At 50.2% G+C, this 19,327-nt stretch overlaps 11 protein-coding genes and 3 non-coding genes across 14 annotated transcripts; 7 read left to right on the top strand and 7 right to left on the bottom strand.

Moving 5' to 3' along the window:
* Positions 1 to 584: 584 nt before the first annotated feature.
* On the bottom strand, positions 585 to 1,034 carry AGOS_ADL011W (ADL011Wp; the record flags this gene model as incomplete). Its single annotated transcript, NM_209439.2, has 1 exon — positions 585 to 1,034. The coding sequence occupies one exon, from the start codon at positions 1,032 to 1,034 to the stop codon at positions 585 to 587; it is 450 nt and encodes a 149-aa protein (NP_984086.2).
* Positions 1,035 to 3,950: 2,916 nt separating this feature from the next.
* On the top strand, positions 3,951 to 4,928 carry GCN4 (amino acid starvation-responsive transcription factor GCN4; the record flags this gene model as incomplete). The annotated part of the gene is made up of 1 exon (NM_209438.2): positions 3,951 to 4,928. The coding sequence occupies one exon, from the start codon at positions 3,951 to 3,953 to the stop codon at positions 4,926 to 4,928; it is 978 nt and encodes a 325-aa protein (NP_984085.2).
* A 226-nt stretch (positions 4,929 to 5,154) lies between these two features.
* NAS2 (Nas2p) lies at positions 5,155 to 5,811 on the top strand (the record flags this gene model as incomplete). Its single annotated transcript, NM_209437.1, has 1 exon — positions 5,155 to 5,811. The coding sequence occupies one exon, from the start codon at positions 5,155 to 5,157 to the stop codon at positions 5,809 to 5,811; it is 657 nt and encodes a 218-aa protein (NP_984084.1).
* Positions 5,812 to 5,903: 92 nt separating this feature from the next.
* On the bottom strand, positions 5,904 to 6,206 carry URM1 (ubiquitin-related modifier URM1; the record flags this gene model as incomplete). Its single annotated transcript, NM_209436.1, has 1 exon — positions 5,904 to 6,206. One exon carries the CDS (start codon positions 6,204 to 6,206, stop codon positions 5,904 to 5,906), a length of 303 nt encoding a protein of 100 aa, NP_984083.1.
* A 194-nt stretch (positions 6,207 to 6,400) lies between these two features.
* Positions 6,401 to 6,472, top strand: AGOS_t0072. Its single transcript has one exon. It is a non-coding gene; the product is annotated as a tRNA-Arg (tRNA).
* A 220-nt stretch (positions 6,473 to 6,692) lies between these two features.
* Positions 6,693 to 8,429, top strand: AGOS_ADL015C (2-isopropylmalate synthase; the record flags this gene model as incomplete). Its single annotated transcript, NM_209435.1, has 1 exon — positions 6,693 to 8,429. The coding sequence occupies one exon, from the start codon at positions 6,693 to 6,695 to the stop codon at positions 8,427 to 8,429; it is 1,737 nt and encodes a 578-aa protein (NP_984082.1).
* A 511-nt stretch (positions 8,430 to 8,940) lies between these two features.
* On the top strand, positions 8,941 to 9,012 carry AGOS_t0071. The gene has a single exon. It is a non-coding gene; the product is annotated as a tRNA-Asp (tRNA).
* A 79-nt stretch (positions 9,013 to 9,091) lies between these two features.
* On the top strand, positions 9,092 to 9,701 carry EST3 (telomerase subunit EST3; the record flags this gene model as incomplete). The annotated part of the gene is given in 1 exon segment (NM_209434.3): positions 9,092 to 9,701. Coding segments are annotated over 1 exon segment (609 nt in total).
* Positions 9,702 to 9,874: 173 nt separating this feature from the next.
* Positions 9,875 to 11,206, top strand: APM1 (Apm1p; the record flags this gene model as incomplete). Its single annotated transcript, NM_209433.1, has 1 exon — positions 9,875 to 11,206. The coding sequence occupies one exon, from the start codon at positions 9,875 to 9,877 to the stop codon at positions 11,204 to 11,206; it is 1,332 nt and encodes a 443-aa protein (NP_984080.1).
* Positions 11,207 to 11,363: 157 nt separating this feature from the next.
* On the bottom strand, positions 11,364 to 12,098 carry DOT5 (thioredoxin peroxidase DOT5; the record flags this gene model as incomplete). The annotated part of the gene is made up of 1 exon (NM_209432.1): positions 11,364 to 12,098. The coding sequence occupies one exon, from the start codon at positions 12,096 to 12,098 to the stop codon at positions 11,364 to 11,366; it is 735 nt and encodes a 244-aa protein (NP_984079.1).
* A 674-nt stretch (positions 12,099 to 12,772) lies between these two features.
* Positions 12,773 to 14,500, bottom strand: CUB1 (Cub1p; the record flags this gene model as incomplete). The annotated part of the gene is made up of 1 exon (NM_209431.2): positions 12,773 to 14,500. The coding sequence occupies one exon, from the start codon at positions 14,498 to 14,500 to the stop codon at positions 12,773 to 12,775; it is 1,728 nt and encodes a 575-aa protein (NP_984078.2).
* A 682-nt stretch (positions 14,501 to 15,182) lies between these two features.
* Positions 15,183 to 16,283, bottom strand: AGOS_ADL020W (ADL020Wp; the record flags this gene model as incomplete). The annotated part of the gene is made up of 1 exon (NM_209430.2): positions 15,183 to 16,283. The coding sequence occupies one exon, from the start codon at positions 16,281 to 16,283 to the stop codon at positions 15,183 to 15,185; it is 1,101 nt and encodes a 366-aa protein (NP_984077.2).
* A 1,187-nt stretch (positions 16,284 to 17,470) lies between these two features.
* GAS5 (1,3-beta-glucanosyltransferase) lies at positions 17,471 to 18,859 on the bottom strand (the record flags this gene model as incomplete). The annotated part of the gene is made up of 1 exon (NM_209429.2): positions 17,471 to 18,859. The coding sequence occupies one exon, from the start codon at positions 18,857 to 18,859 to the stop codon at positions 17,471 to 17,473; it is 1,389 nt and encodes a 462-aa protein (NP_984076.2).
* Positions 18,860 to 19,073: 214 nt separating this feature from the next.
* Positions 19,074 to 19,146, bottom strand: AGOS_t0070. Its single transcript has one exon. It is a non-coding gene; the product is annotated as a tRNA-Thr (tRNA).
* Positions 19,147 to 19,327: the final 181 nt, after the last annotated feature.

The following is a 19,327-nucleotide window of genomic DNA, read 5'->3' as shown; positions in this document are numbered from 1 at the left end:
TGCCGATGCTGCTGATGATGGTAACAAATTAAGGGACAATAGTGTCAGTACTGGTGATAACAACGAGGCGGTTAAGGAACAATATTGACAATGATGACTATTAATGATGACAACAGTACTAATAGTGACAACCAGACCAACGATGATAGCAGCGACCACTGGACACCGAAGCAATCAACGGAAGATGTCGGATAGGTGGTGATTACAGCGGCACGAAATAAAAGTGTATAGCGTTGCGGTCAGTTTTCAGAAATCTTCGGTTTCTAGCACCCAAAGGAAGCGAGGCAGGATTAGCAAAGTACCGATAACAATGTAACTGTCGTCTGAGGACAATAATGGCAATGATTATGCTGAATAAGAACAATTTAACAATAACGAATAAAAATATAACGGCGAAAAAACAACAATGAATTATAATGAGAACAATAAGAGAAAGGAGGAGAAAAAGAAAATAACAATGTAATGAGTGAGAAGGAGGAATAATGTAGAAAGAAGAGGGATAGTTAGTACTTGCTGAAAAGATTTTTTCTCGGAATCCTCAATGGCAAATGGAAATGCGCTGGTGGCACTGTTAGCTCATGCCGCTAACTCCAAGTAATGAATGGGGAAAGAGTAGACAGGCGGGATGAAGGAAACCACCTCCGCTTAATGGGGCCTTGTTTTCCGAGGGGGACATATGCATGCTCTTGCTTCACCACCTCTCTGCTCCAGCATTCATCTTTCACGGTACCTACCAATTTCTGTGCCAAATCCTGCGTGCCGTCTGCGCTGCCTGTACGCTGAGGTAACGGGGATCCAGTACTGTAAGTAGGATGGGATACATACCTAATTCTGTCTCTAATGTACCAGAAAAGGGACGAAAAAATAAAACCAAAAATGATCCCAAAAAAGAGGCAGAGCGATGTCCAAACAGGGACTCTGCGTGCGCTGGGTGTGATCTCAGCCCAGCGGCGTTTGCATACGGCCACGCTTAGGGTGACGGATCGCGTAACTCTCTCTCGCGCGCTGTAGCTTGTATCTGAGCGCGACATCATGCTGCGTGCTGATCTGCACGTAAGTCGTCGGCGTAGACCGCCTGTAGCGCACGCCTGCAGACAGAAACAGCAGCGCAACTTTTTGGCTGTAGGCTGGCAGTTGCATACATTACTTCATTACGCCATTACTCGATTACATCACCGCTTGTATCACCTATCGAGTAAAATATTGAATTAAGTACTTTAGGGTCTGCTCGGCGGTCTGCAGCCACTGGTTTCCATTTATGCGCGTCGTGCGCAGAGCACATTGGAGGAAGCCGCGCCTGTCGGCCACAGGACGGATATTGCTGTGACTACAATCTTATTCATGAGTAGTGCATTCTTACCTGCGAGCGCCCCGCGCGTGTTCTTCGTGTTGATCTTGTCTAGCAGTCTTTTGAAGGCAAGCCAAAAGCGTGGCTAAACAGCTGCTCCACAATACGCACATATTTCCTATTGGGTGGGCTGCAGGCGTCGACATTGTATTCAGCCAATGTGCTTGCCTCCGGGTCACGCCATGTACCTGCCATACATAACCCCCACAGAGGAGCCCGCAGAGTATATAATGCAAAACAACGCGAGGCCGCAAATTAATGGCGTAGACCGCGCTGTAGCTCACAGGTAAACACTCTACAATAGATGATAAAACAATACGGTCTGGCCAGGCAGAAAGCCCAGGCAGCACTTAAACATTCGGAAGCGGCAGGATTTCAGCGCAACGGAGAAAACGGCATGGGCTAACAAGCACGCAAACAATAGCGGTATAGCGCCTGAGATAAGCGCCCTTAGGCGGGGCCTGTAGTGCAGGAAAGGCAAAAACGACCGTTAAGAGACGCAGCCGTGCGGTCCCAGCGGTTTCGCCATTGTTATAGCTCAAGGAACGTTTCAGTGATTGGTGTCATGACGAGACAATACTGTCTCAGCCTCCGGCGAGGAGCCACCTGGGGTCTTTGCCGGCAATCGCCGAATGGCGTTTGCCGCCGCCCCTACCGCGGCACTGTACCTCGAGGACATAAGTTTCGCCCGCCAAAGGAGATAACAGCCCGGATCGTGCAGTGTCCGGGCAACTGCCGCAAAAAGGAGGAAACGGCAGTAATTTGCCGCGTACTCACTATTGCTGCTTCTGGACCTTCGGCGGATTCTGTATCATAGACGGCGCCTAGGCCTGTTACGGAAGTCGCCGAGCCAGGGTGGACCTTATACATGATAACCTCGCAAGGTTCATTTACGCACTCAGCGTTTCAGCTGGGCGGGCTCAAGGTGCATGGACCGTCGCTACCACGATCGCGCTGCAACTGTTCCCGAACCTGTCGGCTGCCCGTCCACATGTGCGGCCTAGGCTTCCTGATCGCAGCACGTAGACGCACCCTCAGCTGTCAAGGCCAAGCCACTAACAATGAGGAAAGCCGTTGACCGTTAGGCAGCCCAGCAGCGACGCCAGGCCAATCTGCAGCCCAATTAGAATGTTTCAACGTCTGGCGTTTCCCGTTGCGGTAGAAGTTGCACTTTATTTTTTTGCCAGCGCGCGGCGTGCTGCCGGGGCCTCTAGGTGATTCAGGCAATGCCAAAACTGAAACAACTGTAGTGTCCCTGCCCGCACCCACTCTCCTGGAGAGGTGGCTGCGCGCTTTCGCACGAAAGTGGCGTAGCCGCGAGCTCACGATTTACTGCCCTGCCCGTATAGGCGGGTCCGCTAGCTCGCCTCGCCCTAAAACGGCCAGCATGTGCTAGCGTGCCATGCTAGCCGTTTCGGTTAATGATTCCCGACAGTTACTATCGGCCGCCAGCTGCGTGGTAGCCATCGCCGGCGTTCCTCAGCTACATGGAATGCGTAAAATTGCGCTTTCGCTGACAATATACGTCGTTTGCAGCACACGACCGTCGCTCCGCCCAGCGGCCGGCATACGTCGCCTCACCGCGACGTGCGGCTAGCACCAAATCACTTGCACGTATACGGTGCTCAATTCCTTTCGTCCAAGATTTATACTGTTGCCCCGCATGCGCTCCCACACGCGTCTGGACCGTACCGGTCATGCAGAATGCGTCTATGCGGGGACAATACGCGTAACAAAAGCTTGGCGCTTCTCTCCGTCGCAAACGTGCGCGCGGTCATTCGCCCGGCCCTCGCTGCATCCTCCGGCCTATCGGACCGGCACCGTGCTCGATCCTCCAATTAAAAGGCCGGAAACGGCATGCTGCGGTAAGATTAGCTTATCGCAAGCGAAAAGCGGTATAGGCCACATGAAATTTTTTTCCGCTGAGGTGTGTGGGTTGTAAATTACTGACTCATACCTCGGGCAAATCGGGCGTGATATATAAGACAGCGAAAAGGATGTTCTCTCGCAGAGAGAGGTACGGCTTTTCCACCAGCAAGGTAGCAACGACCCAAGGTATATATCCTCTAGGATCTATTCCTGGCTTCGCGCAGAACTCGTCCCATACTCCAAACCTCACAAGCTTTCAGGCAATCCATTCCACAGCCCCCACCCGCGACAACTCTCTCTTCGCAATCAAGTTTATCAGGTGATTTTATCGATCCAGTCGACGATTTGTGATTTTATAGGAACAAGATATTTATCAGTTTCAATGGCCTGCTAAATTTGTCCTTTTCTACCAAGAAAAAGTGAAGGTTAGTTTTCACGAGAATTAGAGGGTTTTTAATGTTACGGTAATAGTTCTTAGGTTCAGATGCGCCTAGTCTTAAACCTTTAAGAGGACCAGTCAACATTAAGGAAATTATCCTTTTCAGTTTTCACTCCTGCAAAGATGTGCTAACAGTCAAGATGCTACCTTAGGTTTTACGCCCACTCCTGTCTACCATGACATTTCTTTAACCCCGCATAACGATCAGAAACCTCCATTAAAATAAAACAGTCACTTACTGCCACCACGAGTTTACTCCCAAGGAAAGAAAATTTACTACCAGCGAATACAAATATGCCCGCGAACGACTTGAATTCAGCCATTTCGATGTTTGAGATGAATGCCGGCACCCCCGGCGCGGGCGCGGCTGTGGCACCCTGCAGCGCGCCCGTTGCCGCCTACCACATGGGCGTGACCCCTGCGGAGCAGCACGAGGCATTGCAGAGCAGCTCATCTACGTCCTCCTCAGACTCCTCCATTCTTCTGGGCGAGCTGGTCTTTGAGAAGTTTGCATGCGCAGACAACCTGGATCACGAGGCCCTGGCGAAGCTGGAGCGCTCGATGCCTATGTTCTCGGAGTCGAAGAGCTCCACAGATTTGGACTCTGCGGTCGAGAACTTTTTTGGATCCAGCTCCGACTCCACCCCGCTGTTCGAGTTCGAGGGTCTCGGCAAGACGGCGGACCCTAAGACCTGGTCGTCGCTCTTTGATGACGACATACCGGTGACGCTGGAAGACGTTGGTGCTGTGGAGCCTATTAGTGCGGCCGCAGGTACCGAGTCCTGTTTTCTGCCGACCCCGATCATTGAAGATGCCGTTTTGAAGCCTCCGAAGCGCTCTCTTACGAAACGTGATGCCGATTCGGTACCGGCGAGCAAGAGTGCCTCTCCTGTGTCTATATCTTCGAACATCTCTTCGCCTGCTCTGAATGGTTGCACCTCTGCATCCGCAACTTCCAGGAGAAGAAGCTCAGTTATGAAGTCCGAGAAGTACGACCATCTAGGTGTCATTACGTACAACCGCAAGCAGCGTGCTACACCATTGACTCCTGTTGTTCCGGAGTCCGATGATCCAGTAGCGTTGAAGCGTGCTCGCAATACGGAAGCGGCAAGACGGTCGAGAGCTCGGAAGCTTGAAAGAATGAACCAGCTTGAGGAACGCGTCGAGCAGCTGCTCCAGAAAAACTCCGAACTAGAGGCTGAAGTCGCAAGATTGAGGTCCCTAGTACCTAGTTCAGAGCAGCCCAAGTACACATCTCGGGCAGGGAACTAACGTAGTCTACTCGCGTAGCGTGAATTGGGATGAATTATACTGGTTAGTATAGTAATCAAAGTTTTTATGTTTGTTTATTAAATTAAATAACGTAAGCCATGTCAATGTTATTTTTCGAAGAATTTTATCAGACCGAAACTGCATATCCGCTGTTCAAACTTGCATCCCGATCTTAGAGTCACACAGCCTACATGCAAGTGGCAACTCAAGCATAAAGTTGGAAACGATGAGTGAATTTGATGCTATTGTTGGAGATCTCAATAGGTTAACCCTAGATCCTAGCATTCGAACGCAGATTGAGACTATCAAGACATTATCCCTTGCGGAACTCTTCGCACTTAAGAAGACGGTGGAGGATGAGCTTGGAAGGCTCTTTGATCTCCTGCAGAACACCCACAAGTGTGATCTCACAAACCCGCTGGTGACACCCGATGGATTCCCACGTTCCGATGTTGACATTGTCCAGGTCCGTATCCTACGGCGTAATATTAACATGCTGCGAAATGATCTGAAGGCCATTATCGACCACTGCAACAATGTTATGAGCCCTGAGTTTCAAAGTAAACGCGCCGAGCAGCCAGCTTCTCGGCATGGTGTGTCTTATGAGCTCAAGATTCCATTTGCTGTCGTTACGGAATTAACAGTTGACAGTCCGTCATCTCGCGCGGGTATCTTAGTGGGTGATAAAATAGTCAAGGTAGGTAATATCCACGCTGGCAACCATCAAAAACTCTCCGCTGTTGGTATGACGGTCAGACAGAGTAAAGACAAACAGTTGTCTATCAGAGTTTTGCGGAAGGATGGTGCCTTCTACGATTTAACTCTTACCCCATCAGAATGGGCTGGTCCTGGTTTACTAGGTTGCAGGCTTTCAGAACTATAGTATAGGTTATATTCGAATATTAAATAACGTCGAATACGTATTCTATGAATGTATGAGGCCTCATGTCCGCCCTAGCTAGTGGAGCGCTGCTTTTATCCTCCGTGTAGAGTAGAGGTAAAGGATACAATATCTCCATCCTCAAGGACATATTCCTTTTCCCCTTCAAGTTCCCAGTCAGTGTCATTAATCAAGGTCAATATACCTGGCCGAATAGTATTATCCTCGAGAAAGACGGACACATCTTTCTGTTTTTGGATCATATTTGAAACGATGTAGTCTATGAGATCACCTACCGTGACTGAGCCGTTCGCTCCCTCTACAGAAACCTGATGTTTCCGTTGCTTAGAAAATATGACATCGAGGCCACCAAGGAATTCTACTTGCACCTGCACCATCTCTGTCTCAGCGTACAGTACTATTGAGGCTCATCAGAGGCTAGATGGCTTCCATTTCGACGCTCTGTCAAAATATCCACGTGATATCAACAATCATAGTAGACGAATTAGAAAGAGCGCCAAGATAAAATGTCTTGATCACGTGGTATTATGTTTGCAGGTGTATCAAAATGGTAAGAGAGAAAATCAATCTAGCTCGCGTGGCGTAATGGCAACGCGTCTGACTTCTAATCAGAAGATTGTGGGTTCGACCCCCACCGTGAGTGTTTTTTTCTACGCACCTTTTTAACTAATCGCTTTTTTGACTAATTTGTTCGGCTTAAGTTTGGTATGACTCCTACCAGTAGCAGCAACACACATTACCGCATATATAAATGAATCGCCGTCTCTAGATAAACTTACCCAACAGAGTCTATCAAAGCCTTAAGGATAATATTTTAAAACACCTCTCTAATTGACCGCGTGACTAACAGTTTACCAGTAAATATGCCGTACTATTCAGATCCATCAGCCAAGTACAAACCTTTCGTGAACTCTGTTAAACTCACAAACCGCCAATGGCCGTCTAGAACCATTGAAAAAGCGCCTAGATGGTTAGCTACGGACCTGAGGGATGGAAACCAGTCCCTACCGGACCCTATGAGTTTCGACGAGAAGAAGCTCATGCTCAATAAACTAGTCGAGATGGGCTATAAGGAAATAGAGGTTGCATTCCCAAGCGCCTCAAATATAGACTTTGAGTTCACGCAATATGCTGTCAAGGCTGTTCCCGACGACGTGTACGTCCAGGTTCTTTCCCCTTGTAGAGAGGAATTGATATCAAGAACAATAGAATCCTTAAGGGGGGCCCGGAACGCGATAGTTCATATATATCTAGCGACATCCGCGTGCTTTCGCAATGTGGTATTTGGTAAAATGACAGAGGAAGAGTCAATTAAGAAAGCTGCTGCCTGTACCGCGTTAGTTCGCAAATTAACGAAGGATGACCCAAGTCAGCAAGGTACGAACTGGATGTTTGAATTTTCGCCCGAAACCTTCAGTGACACCGAGCCTGAGTTCGTGATCAAAATTTGTGAGGCTGTTAAAGAAGCATGGGGCCCATCAAAGGATGTCCCGATTATATTTAATTTGCCAGCCACGGTAGAGGTAGCCACACCGAATATTTTTGCCGACCAAGTGGAGTACTTTGCGACCCATATTAGTGAGCGGGAGAAGGTTTGCATATCCTTACATCCACATAACGACAGAGGTTGTGCAGTAGCCGCCGCCGAACTTGCACAGATGGCCGGCGCTGATCGTGTAGAAGGTTGCTTGTTTGGGAATGGTGAACGGACAGGAAATGTGGATTTGGTGACTCTTGGTTTAAACCTATACACACAGGGGGTGTCTCCAAATATTGACTTCAGCGACATGAGCTCAATTATTGACGTGGTGGAAAAATGTAACAAGATCTCAGTTCATCCGCGTGCGCCCTATGGAGGGCAGCTTGTTGTGTGTGCTTTCAGCGGCTCGCACCAGGACGCAATCAAAAAAGGATTCAGCCAATACGAGAAGGATCTTGTTACTGCACAGGAAAAACACGGGCCAGAAGCTGTTGTACCTTGGAAAGTGCCATATCTTCCATTGGATCCCGGCGACATCGGTAGAACTTACGAAGCTATCATCCGTGTAAACTCACAATCAGGAAAGGGAGGTGCCTCATGGATAATCCTAAAGAACATGGGCCTCGATCTACCTCGTGGATTGCAAGTTGATTTCTCTAGAGTTGTTCAACGTGAAACTGAGAACTTGCAAAGAGAACTAAAATGCCAGGAGCTTATTGACCTATTTGCAGGAGAATACTTCCTCAGTACCCCATGCGACAGTCAAATCCGGCTTGTGGACTATGATTTTAGCCGCCACCAGGGCGTCTGCAGTTTAAAGGTCCAGATTTCGGTGAACAACGAAACAAGAGATATGGAAGGTACTGGAAATGGTCCAATTTCTTGCTTCGTGAATGCTGTTAACAGTGCTGTCGGAGCGAACCTCAATGTCAACGATTACCACGAACACTCCTTGGGAAACCGGTCAAACTCTCAGGCTGCAACCTACATATCTCTCGAGAGTGATCAGGCATTGCAGTGGGGCGTGGGCATCCACGAGGATGTCACTGAGGCCTCGTTCCTATGTTTGATTTCATGTATCAATGGACTCAGGAGATCAGGAAGCTTCTCCTTTTTTTAGAAACTTCCAGTGCTAGCGCTCCACTATGTAAATATTGCAACCAGACGTAGAATGATGATATGCAAATTAGCTTTGCTATCCGCAGCAGCCAGGTATGGTTGATGGCTGACTTCTTGAAGTCAAACGGCAATCAATAGGAAAGAAAGGGAAGTGCACTAAAAGGTAAATGATTAGCATCTAAATTGGTAGACCACACAACTGAGTATGTTTTCGAACTTCATATTATAATGCAATTAAGTGGTTGGCTTCTGCATTCCGTTCTCTGACGCTATCACTAACTGCAAAGTCACCGAGGTATATTTCCAGATCTCGCGTTCAAGTGCTGAAGTTTCATAAAATCCAGCAAATTTAGCAAGCGTACAGAATTTAACGGAGCGCGTCATTGTACTATCAGGGGCCTTAATGTGTGTCTGCTAATCAGCCTGTCGACCCTCATGGTCCTTGTCAGTGCAACACCTGTACGACGTAGGTAAAGATAAGATACCAGATAAAATATATACTCCAACATTTGTCCGCGATAGTTTAATGGTTAGAATTCGCGCTTGTCGCGCGCGGGATCGGGGTTCAATTCCCCGTCGCGGAGTTTTTTTAGTTTTTTGTTACTAGGGTGCGTCCAAGCACCTGCTTAATCGCATCTCAAAACGAGAGATACACCAGCAGCCATGCCAAAAGTGGTCCTTGCTTCCCGTGCGCACAAGGCGGATTCGATATTCCTCCGGGAGTGGCTCGTAGATGCAGTCGTCCCTGCCCTCGAGAGGTCTGGCGCCTGCGCACCGTGGGCAGGCGTGGAGTGCTTCATTCCTGCCTTACCCCCCGCCACAGCGACATTATCGCTCGAACCCACGGTTATACAAAACCCCAAACGCTTCCTGCGCATTGTGCGTTTCACGAGAGTGCATGACTTCGCCGTGTGCGCGGTCGCACGCGACGCTGGCTGTTGCATCCTTAGTTGAATTTACGCCCCATTGTGTCTCCAACTTCGAGCGCCGTTATCACCAGCGAATCACGTCCAGCACTGTCAACAGCCTCTTTGTGATAGGCAACACTAGTCTACTGTTTTACGCTCGGTCAGACGCCGCAGCTGCGTTTGAGGTGCCCGCCTTGATGAATGGATCTTCCACTCTGCCTGTACTCCGTGTCGGCGATTGCGCAATCTTCGATCAGGACCAAGTAGAGTCACATCGACGCTTCCCACTGGTACAAGAGCACCCGAGGTTCGTGCAGTCCTTGGATATGGCTATGCAAGGCTCGGTATTAAGTAGGTATACATAGGTGTGCTTGGTGCTCTGGCATGTGTATCGTTTGAAAGGATAATGGCAGTTCACTGTATTGCGGATTTTTGACCAGGTTGTCGGTCCCCCGTCTAGTAGACTCACATGGTGTCTAAAACTCTAGCATACATACAATCGACCTGGGGGTGTGCTGAAAAGCCTAGCAACACGTAAATGACTTCTGGGATATACTTCTGTGATTCCAAAGGGAAGTTGCTTCTCTCGAGGCGGTACAAAGACGACATCCCAGCCAATGCCATTGAACAGTTCCCGCACCTGCTAATTGAGAAGGAGCAGGAGTCCAGCGTTTTGCCGCCCTGCTTCAGCTTCAACGGGGTGCAGTATCTGTTCATCCAGCACAATGACCTTTATGTTCTGACTCTGACCAAATCGATGTCGATCAACGTTGCGCAGGTGTTCTCGTACCTGCACAAGCTGATCGAGGTGCTGGAGGAGTACATGAAGGTGGTGGAGGAGGAGTCGATCAAGGACAATTTTGTGATCATCTACGAGTTGCTGGACGAAATGATGGATCACGGGATTCCGCAGATCACGGACACCAAGATGCTGCGCCAATACATCACACAAAAGTCCTTCAAGTTGATCCGGTCGGCGAAGAAGAAGAAGAACGTGGTGCGGCCGCCGGCAACGCTAACAAATTCGGTAAGCTGGCGACCCGAGGGGATTGTATATAAGAAGAACGAAGCCTTTTTGGACGTGGTGGAATCGATCAACATGCTGCTGACGCAGCAGGGGCAGGTGTTACGGTCGGAGATTCTGGGCAAGGTGAAGGTGAAATCCAGGTTGTCGGGCATGCCGGACCTCAAGCTTGGGCTCAACGACAAGGGTATCTTTGCGCAGGGAGACGACGACGACGACGAAGAGGGGGCTTCTGGTGGAACCAAAAAGAAGTCCAACATTGAGTTGGAGGACTTGAAGTTCCACCAGTGTGTGAGACTGACCAAGTTTGAGAACGAGAAGATAATCACATTCATACCGCCCGACGGGGATTTCGAATTGATGAGCTACAGGCTATCAACACCGATCAAGCCTTTGATCTGGTGCGACGTGAAGCTACAGGTCCATTCGCGCTCCAGGATAGAGATCCACTGCCGAGCCAAGGCCCAAATCAAAAAGAAATCTACCGCTAACAATGTGGAGATCTTGATACCTGTCCCAGAAGACGCTGATTCCCCTAAGTTCCGCTACTCACATGGCACCATCAAGTGGGTCCCCAGCCAGAATGCTATACTATGGAAGATCAAATCTTTCCCCGGTGGTAAAGATTACTCAATGGCAGCTGAAATGGGACTTCCATCTGTCAGTGACAACTCTGATCACAAGCTTAAGCGCCCGGTACAGATAAAGTTCCAAATCCCATACTTCACTACCTCTGGTATCCAAGTCCGTTACCTGAAAATCAACGAGCCGAAAATGCAGTACAACAGCTACCCATGGGTTCGCTATATAACTCAGAGTGGTGATGACTATACAATAAGAATGTGATAGATCATCAGCATAGTTCAGCTGCTCCGGGCTGTTGCACGCGCCGTTCCGTTCAGACAAACGCCGCTCATTATTTCCTACTCCTAAGTTGTGCACTATATAGTACATAGTATAATATTAACCTACAATAGAAATTGGTATAACGTACAATGTCTGCTCAGGTCTTTCCAGGGTTACCCGCGAGAGACTTCTTCGCAAACAGTAAAACTTCGCTGAGGCCGTCAGCTATACTCATTTCAGGCGAAATCTTGATGCGCTTGGACCCAAGCTTCCCGTCAACGAAAACCCAGTGGGACCGAATCACACCTGTTTGGGCGGTCTTGCGAGCGCCCAGGGCGCCAATCAGCTCGCGCTTGGGGTCGGACAACAAATCGAAGGGAAGCTTCTGCTTTTGTTGGAACGACTTCTGTGACTTGACGGAATCGGCGCTTATCCCGAACACCACGGCATGCTTCTGCAGCTCCTGGTAGTTGTCGCGGAACCCGCACGCCTGCCGCGTGCAGCCGGGCGTGCTGGCCTTCGGGTATGCGAAGAGCACCACAATCTTGTTCTTTTTGACCACATCGCTGAGTTTCACATCCGCCTGATCTTGGTTCTTGAGGGTAATCTCAGGCAGCACATCACCAACTTGCAGCTCGCCGCCTGGGCCCGTAGACGCTTCCGCTGCGGCCGCCTTCTTGGGCGTCTCTACCTTCTTCGCGGCCCCCGCCTCCTTTTTTGGAGCCTCCGTGACAACTTTCTTGGGGGCGTCCGTGGCCACCTTCTTGGGAGCGTCCGTCTTGGGCGCTTTGCGCACACGCTTGGTCAAGGGCAATTTGCTCTCCGCATATTCTGAAGCATCGCTGGCCTTTCTCGTAGCCAGCCTTGTCGATCGCCGTAGTTCTGTTGCCATTACTGCTCGCAGCTCCTGCTGCTGGCTTGCTTATGGACCTGTGTTATAGATATTCTACAAGAAACAATAAATTGGTGGATCCCTGCTCGTGCACTGGCAGTGCTGCATTTGCTCTGTATTCCTTTTATATAGAAGACACTGAAATTTTAGGACCATAACCACATGTCACACAGGCTGCACGCAACCGAATTTTGCGACCGATTAAAGGTATCCCTGTCCACAAGTATCCAGATCTCCGCGACTTCATTGCTAAGTATTAATTGGTCACATATCATTACGTTACCTGTTCGTCGGGGAAGGTTCAGCAAACTCGTAATATATATGAGTACAATACCGTGCCAGTAACTATCCCGACCGGCAGACAGCGTGTCGTATGTGCTAACAAGACTGGAAGGTCGTATACTCGAAAAAAGGGGGGTCGGCACCATTATTTTTACAATACATGAACAATGATGACAAGTAAGGTGTAAGCATGAGGACAGCGGAGAGGATATCCCGCTACCGGATTTTCAGTAACGCTTGATATGCGGCATCAGGTTGATAGACCGGCCAAATGTAGATAATAAGTTTGGTTCCAGTAGATACGGAGAGGTAGCGCAATACATTTCAGCTTGTGAGGTATTGGACCTGATATGGTCATAAGAGGGAGCTTCTCGATGTATATAGTAGTCATATCAGTCGTATGTATTTCTAGTTTCTTCTTCCTCGTAACTGTGCTCGCTGTAGTGAGCTGAAAGGTCGTCGTTGTCGTCGTTGTCGGCCGCTTGCACGGATAGGTATCGGGAGGTGGAGCTTGTGTCGGCGGCCACGTCGCGGTCGGTGGGATCTTTGGTCATCTCTATGCAGGGCGACGAGTTGTATTCCCCGGCGTCGTCTTCGTTGACCTGGGGGAGCTGCTCCTCCCTTACCTCTGCTTCGATTTTCATTTCGTGCAGTATGTCGAAGCATTCGGCCAGGAGCGCATTCAGGGTGCCTTGCCCCTCTGGTATGTTACCGTCTGCATCGTAAAACTTCCCGTCGACACGCATGTTATCCAATGAGGCCAGTTTCATTTGGTATGGATAGAGATCCCGCTCGCTGTCGACCCCACCCATTCTTTTCAATTCAAACAAGCATCGGCGCACGGTGGAAAGCTGGTTATGGATCTTTTGCAGCGACTCGGACACGGGCTCACTGGACTCCAGCAGCTTGTAGATGGTTGCGTAACATCTCCTCAAGAGATACAAAATTAGCGCCTGACCCTTGGAAGCTGACGAGCTGGACGGCGATTTGCGGTTTACTCGTAGGTTGTCCAGCTCTGCAAGCCGCTTCTGGTAGGCAAAAAGATCAGTTTCCCTCAGCGTCCACCTTCTCGTGACAAGCAGATTCTCGAGAGTGGTCTTAATCTCGAGCAGTTCCTCATATATTGGCTGGAGCTGCGGGTCTAAGTGCAGTACACCACTTGTCTGGTGAGATAAGTCTCCGAACAGGTTGCGGCAGTCATCTAGCAACCCATTAAGCGCTGATTGACCCTTTTGTGGGACCGTATCTGGGTCATCGGGGGAGATGAATTTTCCGGAATCATCCCTATGTGACTCAACCTCCAAAATCATGCTCTCAAGGTCTTTTAGTCGGCTGGCAAGGGTATTTGGGGAGGCGGGCGTAGTGCTACGCTCAGTCGAGCCTTCTCCAGCGGCCCTGTCCGTCTTTGCAGAGGCCGCTAGCGAAAGCAATTCGCGCCGGATATGGAACAGCTTATCGCTGAGAGGCTGCAGCTCAGGCGGAATGGTCGCCGGCTTTGACTTAACCTTCTGATAGCTGTCTACGCAGTGCTGCAGCTTCGCACGGACTAGTAAATCCTCTTCAAGCTTATTCAGACGCTTTTCCTCGGCCAGTTCGTCTAGAGGGGCTTCGTCTTCCACCATACTCATGTAGCTGTTTTTCTCCACTATCTCGCCTATCTCGTCTAACCTCTCCTTAATCGGCCGCAGGTCGCTATACGTATACACATTGGCCTCCTCCATATGCTCCAAAAGGCGCTGCACGGTGCTCAGAGACGCGTACGTCGCCGGTGCGGTGTTTTTGAGCCCCACTGTAAGGAAGCTTAGCGAGAGCAGCTGGAAAACATCATCTAGAACAGAGTCAACCCTGTTATGGAGCGCTGCGGAGTGGATGAGCGTAAAGCCCCCCGTAGTGTCCTCGGCGCCATGCCTCTGCTTACGGACCTGGTCCAAAAGTCGCACTTTGGTTAGCACAGCTTGGTATGTTGCCATTACATCCCTAGAATTCAGGTATTGATTCCGATCCTGCTTGAGCCGTGACAACAAGTTTCTGACGTCCGTGAAATAATTCAGGATTTCCACCTCATCGTAGGGCACCACAGCCAGTTCTTGTTCGTCAGGCGAGTCTGTAAGAACGCTCATGACGCTTCCCAGTGCTTTAATGTCTACCGTACTTTGCTAGTTCGTCCGAATTACTGGATCCCTTCCACAATACCACTCCGCCGGATTCTAATGTGTACTATTGCAATTATAAACCCACTCTTCAACTGCAACTGCCTTGTTCCGAACAGTCCTTCGTTGTGTCTGCACCTTAAGTTAGAAACTTATGGGGTGGACTGTGCCGTTTTTTGCCCCGTAATATCCGGTCTCTCTGTATACTGAAAGTTTTGAGCTGACCAACCTACCTTCTGCCATGACAAAAAAGACAGCCCGCGCGTAGGCGGCCGGGCGCAGTGTAAGGAGCAGCTCAAGCCAGTAAAATGGGCTCATAAAACAATCTTGCTTGGGCCCTAAGCAAGGGCAATTTTGCTTGCCCGATATATAACATAAGCAGTATAGTATATAGTTAAGCATACAGGCAGAGCCGTTTTTCACTCGGTGGGTAAACAGCGCAACGAATCCACGACGCGGCAATCTTCGTTGCAATCCGAGAATGGACGTAACCAGTAGTGAGATTAGTAATGATCGGAAATATTACAGGGTATTGTACATGCCAAATTAATGGTGGGGCGTTAAGAGAAGCCGTTTAACATGGATACTATCCTGGGAAGGAGACGGCTCTCGGCTTAAATTGTAGAAAGAGATAGGAGAAGGGGCCAGCTTTTCACTGGTCTGGGTTGACCACAGTTAAAATGTGGTTGGCTGTGACCGGCGAGCTGTCGATGAGTGAGCCGGTGCTTATTCTGCGTGTATCGTCGAACGGGTTGAGTTTCGTGGTTTCGGAACGCTCCAGCTCCTTTCCCTCCGGAAGCGTGGGGGTCATATACATAGCCTCCTCGTAGTCGACAGGCTTGATGGCCTCCTGGTATTCCTTTTCCATCCGTTCCTGCTCGCGGCGAGCATACATGCGACGCAGGAAATATATGAGCAAAAATATCAGGAAAAGTAAGCCCACGAGAGAGCCGACGATCGCACCCACCAGGGTGCTAGTGGGAGGCCCTTTTTTCTTGTGCTCCGGCTCCGGTGCGCTGTCCGAGGATGGGGTGCTCGATGCGACGGCTGTGACAGTTGTTTGGTACACGCCGGCCGAGTTGGTGACCCGAAGTGTAGTCGCAATCACTTCGGTGGTGAGGGTATTGCCACCTGCGGCGGCAGGCGTGGTGGTAACTGCGGCAGAGGGCGCGACCGTCGGGGTTGTTGCGCCTTCGGCCTTAGTGGTGGGTGTCGCATCCGGCCGTTCACCGTTAGTTGTTGTAGGATTTTTACCCCCTGCTCCGGCTGGATCTGTAGTAGAACTACTGGCAGCACCCTGCGTGGAGGACGAGGCCAAGGCCGAAGAGCTCTCTCCATTTTTATCGGGGGCAATATTATACACGAAGTATGCGTTCGGACCTCCACAGTTCTCGCCTGGATACTGCTTACACCCTAAATTGCACGACTCAGACTTCGCGCCATCCGGACGCGAATTTCCACATAGGCAGTAGTCCCTGTTGAAGAGCGCCATGTAGCGCGTACCGACCTCCCTACACTCCAAGAAGCAGGTATACGAGGTCTGCCCATCCAGCTTTTTCTTGGTGAAGCTTGATGGCAGTTGGGCAAAGCATCCCATCTCGCCGGCATCCTTCAAATTTATCCACTCCCCGAAGTGCTCATTGCTAGACAAATCCGTTCCCAGCACCACAAAAGTCGAAAGAGCCAGCGATACCCACCAGAGTATTTGATCATGCATGCTCATATTACGGCGGGTCATGACTCCCAGCCTCATCTTAAACTTTTTCTGTAATGTATCAAAGCACACACTATAAGTGCTGTATTCTCCGAGCTCCGAGCTACCGCGGATAACTATTAATCCCTTTCTTGAAAGAATGATCGGTGGATCCGTGGACGTGGTATTTTCCTTCTATATGGCTAATAGGACATGTATGCCGGGTATGAAACTCAGACCACACAAGCTCCTTTAACAGCAAAGGTGAAGAACAACGTATTGAGGGAGCCAGGTTATCAGACCTCTGAATAGTTCCCTATAATATACCGTAAAAGTATGTGTAGCTAATCAAGCACTGGGGTGTTAGTTAGCAGTGGCCATTTGGTGAGGACTTAAGCAGATATCTTTTCGTTGCATACCGAAATGCGGAAAAGCAACAAGAATCTTATCGTAATAGTTTGTCACACCCGTGAACCACGAAACCCCGTGTCAACTCGGTTATGGACAGATTCAGCATATTGGCTGGGTAGGAGAGTGCCACGCCGAGGAACGCGAACTTCAAATTGTGCTACTGACTACTCACACGCGCTACTGATGGATAAATGGCTAGCTAGAAAACACTACAAGGTCTCGGCGACTCATGAACGAGGGATAGACAGTAAGGGGATCGGAAGCTCGCGGTATATTGCCGCGCGTCAGCGCGATTGAAGAGCTGCATATCAGAGACAAGCTCGCAGTGCGCCCACTGCCACTAATGGATAAGATAATCAGAACGCCAAAAATTCGAGGGTCGCGCCCCGTCCGCTCGTGCGGGTGTCTGCAATTGCCAGAGAGGAGTGCGAACATGAAACGCAGTCCGCCTGGTGCCATCAGTTGCACAATGGTGCGCGACGTCGGCGCGGAGCAACATCTGGGCCGGGCGGAAAATTGGCGTCGGGGCAGAGAGCCGCACGTAAGCAAATGGTGTTTCACCGTGTGACAAGCTACACGAGGATTCCGGCTTTAAGGCTACTGCTCGCTCCTTTCGAGCAGTTATGTGGTGCTGTCACAAAGATACACAGTATAATATTGGCATTTTTGAACAGCGAGGCCAGTTGCAGCGTGGTGCCTTCATATAATGACACAGTGCGCCGCACGACACGGAGTCGGTTGTTCCCCGCGCCCAGCAGCTGTCGTCTACAGGTTGGTCAACTAATTTTAGATACATAACGTTACTATTTTGATTGGTGGACACGCATGGTGTAGCATCAAATTAGGTAGGACGCTGCTCCGAGCACCCAGTAGAAAGCCAGTGGGACACGCGCGGCATTATAAGCACCGGCGGCACTGGACGAGGACTCAGGAGCAGCGCTACTGCTTGATTCCGCCTTTGCCGTCGCCGTAGCGCCGGACGAAGCCGAGGAAGCCGAGGACGAAGATCCTCCTTTGGCTGATGAATCGCCACTGTCCTTCAAGCCCCCACAGTTGGACTGGGTCTCCAGGTCCAGAGAGTTTGGCTTAGGCGTTTTTCCCTTGAAGAAAGCCTCAGCATCCTTGGGCATCTCTGGAAGCTTTGTGTCGGCATCCCACGTACCCTTATCATAAGGTGGACAAGAAGCAGGCTTGCCGTCCTTAGAGTAACCTGCATCACCCTCTGGGTCCTTGGCTTCCGCGTACTGCTTCTTCAAATTCTCGAAGTCTTCTAGCTTCTTCACTTTGCCGCCCTTAATTTCAACCAGTCCAAAGTTGTTCCCCTCCATACTGTACTCGAAGGCGAGCCCACCGGAGAATAGGGAAGACATCTTCTCAGAGAAGATGGAACTCACCTCACCGAATTCTCTAGCACCGGGCATCGTGTTACACCCGTACTCTGAGAGGAAGATTGGAACTGAGTAGCCCTCGTACAAGTTCATCTTCTCTGAGTACCCAGATGTCCGGAAGGTCTTCGAACCACACCAAGAGTAGTCATTGACACCAAGCATGTCGATACGGGCATCTTCATCGTCACCACAGTTGAAGTATTGTGCGGCCAACACACGGTTCTCGGCAACGTCAGCTGCACTATAGCCAACTGGGATCTTTCTGTACTTCTTGGCCTTCATGTACTTCTTCATGTCGCGGACAACTGCCTTGACATATGGCGCGGTCTCGGTGGTGTCTTTGTCGTTGATCACCTCATTTCCGGCGAAGAACCCCAGTAGGTTGTCATACTTCTGGAACGCATCGACGGTGGCGAATACGTGCTGCAGGTAGTTCGCATTGTACGAGCATTCGGTGTTAAACCGCGAAATGGACGCCTTAGGCGTGTTGACGTCCAGGATGAGATAGATGCCTGCGTCAGCAAGCATTTTCATACACTCGTCATGGTCCTTCGTGTTGTCCACGGTGTAAACGCGGATGGCGTTCAGTCCGAGTTCCTTGAAGTTCTCCACATCACGCTTGCAGATCTCGGTGTCGGCCAATGGGTCCACCAATTCGCCCGTTCCGCCAGGCTGGTAGTCCACACCACGGATATAGAACCGTTTGTCGCTGCCCTTCTTGAAGAAGGCATTTCCGCGCACCTCGATGGGCGCCATAGAGCTCGACGAGCTGTCGGATGCCGCATTGGCGACGGCGAGGGCCAATGTCACTGCAGCAAGATTCGCGCCCAATCTCATCCTTTTAACGCGGCCTACGTACACGGTGCCTCAAGTGAAGAAAGCGGACTTGCCCGGGCTTTGCTATTATATATACGCAATGCCATCGGCAGGGCGTTGGAAACTAAGCCTTCAAACACTTTCCGATTACTTCCTAATGCAGCAGGAGCCTGTGCGGCACCAGAAGCGCCTTGCCGACGTTTGATGCCAGGCACATCCATACATCCAAAAAAGATGCTTCCAACCAGATTCGAACTGATGATCTCCACATTACTAGTGTGGCGCCTTACCAACTTGGCCATAGAAGCTCTAAGATTACGCGGTTGGTAAGGAAGGACATGTTCCTGTGTTCAGACCACGTGACCAGGGCGGCCATGATGTATTGAGCTAGATCCGAACCACGTGACTGCGGGCTTCGGCTCGAGCTTAGACCTCGGCGCAGGCATTACAGACCCCGCGTTCGGATAAATAGATACATCCATACATGCG

Source organism: Eremothecium gossypii, chromosome IV (genome assembly GCF_000091025.4).
Source record: "Eremothecium gossypii ATCC 10895 chromosome IV, complete sequence".
NCBI classification, from domain to species: Eukaryota; Fungi; Ascomycota; class Saccharomycetes; order Saccharomycetales; family Saccharomycetaceae; genus Eremothecium; species Eremothecium gossypii.
The sequence above is the reverse complement of the archived record's forward strand: the minus strand, read 5'-3'. Positions and strand labels throughout refer to the sequence as shown.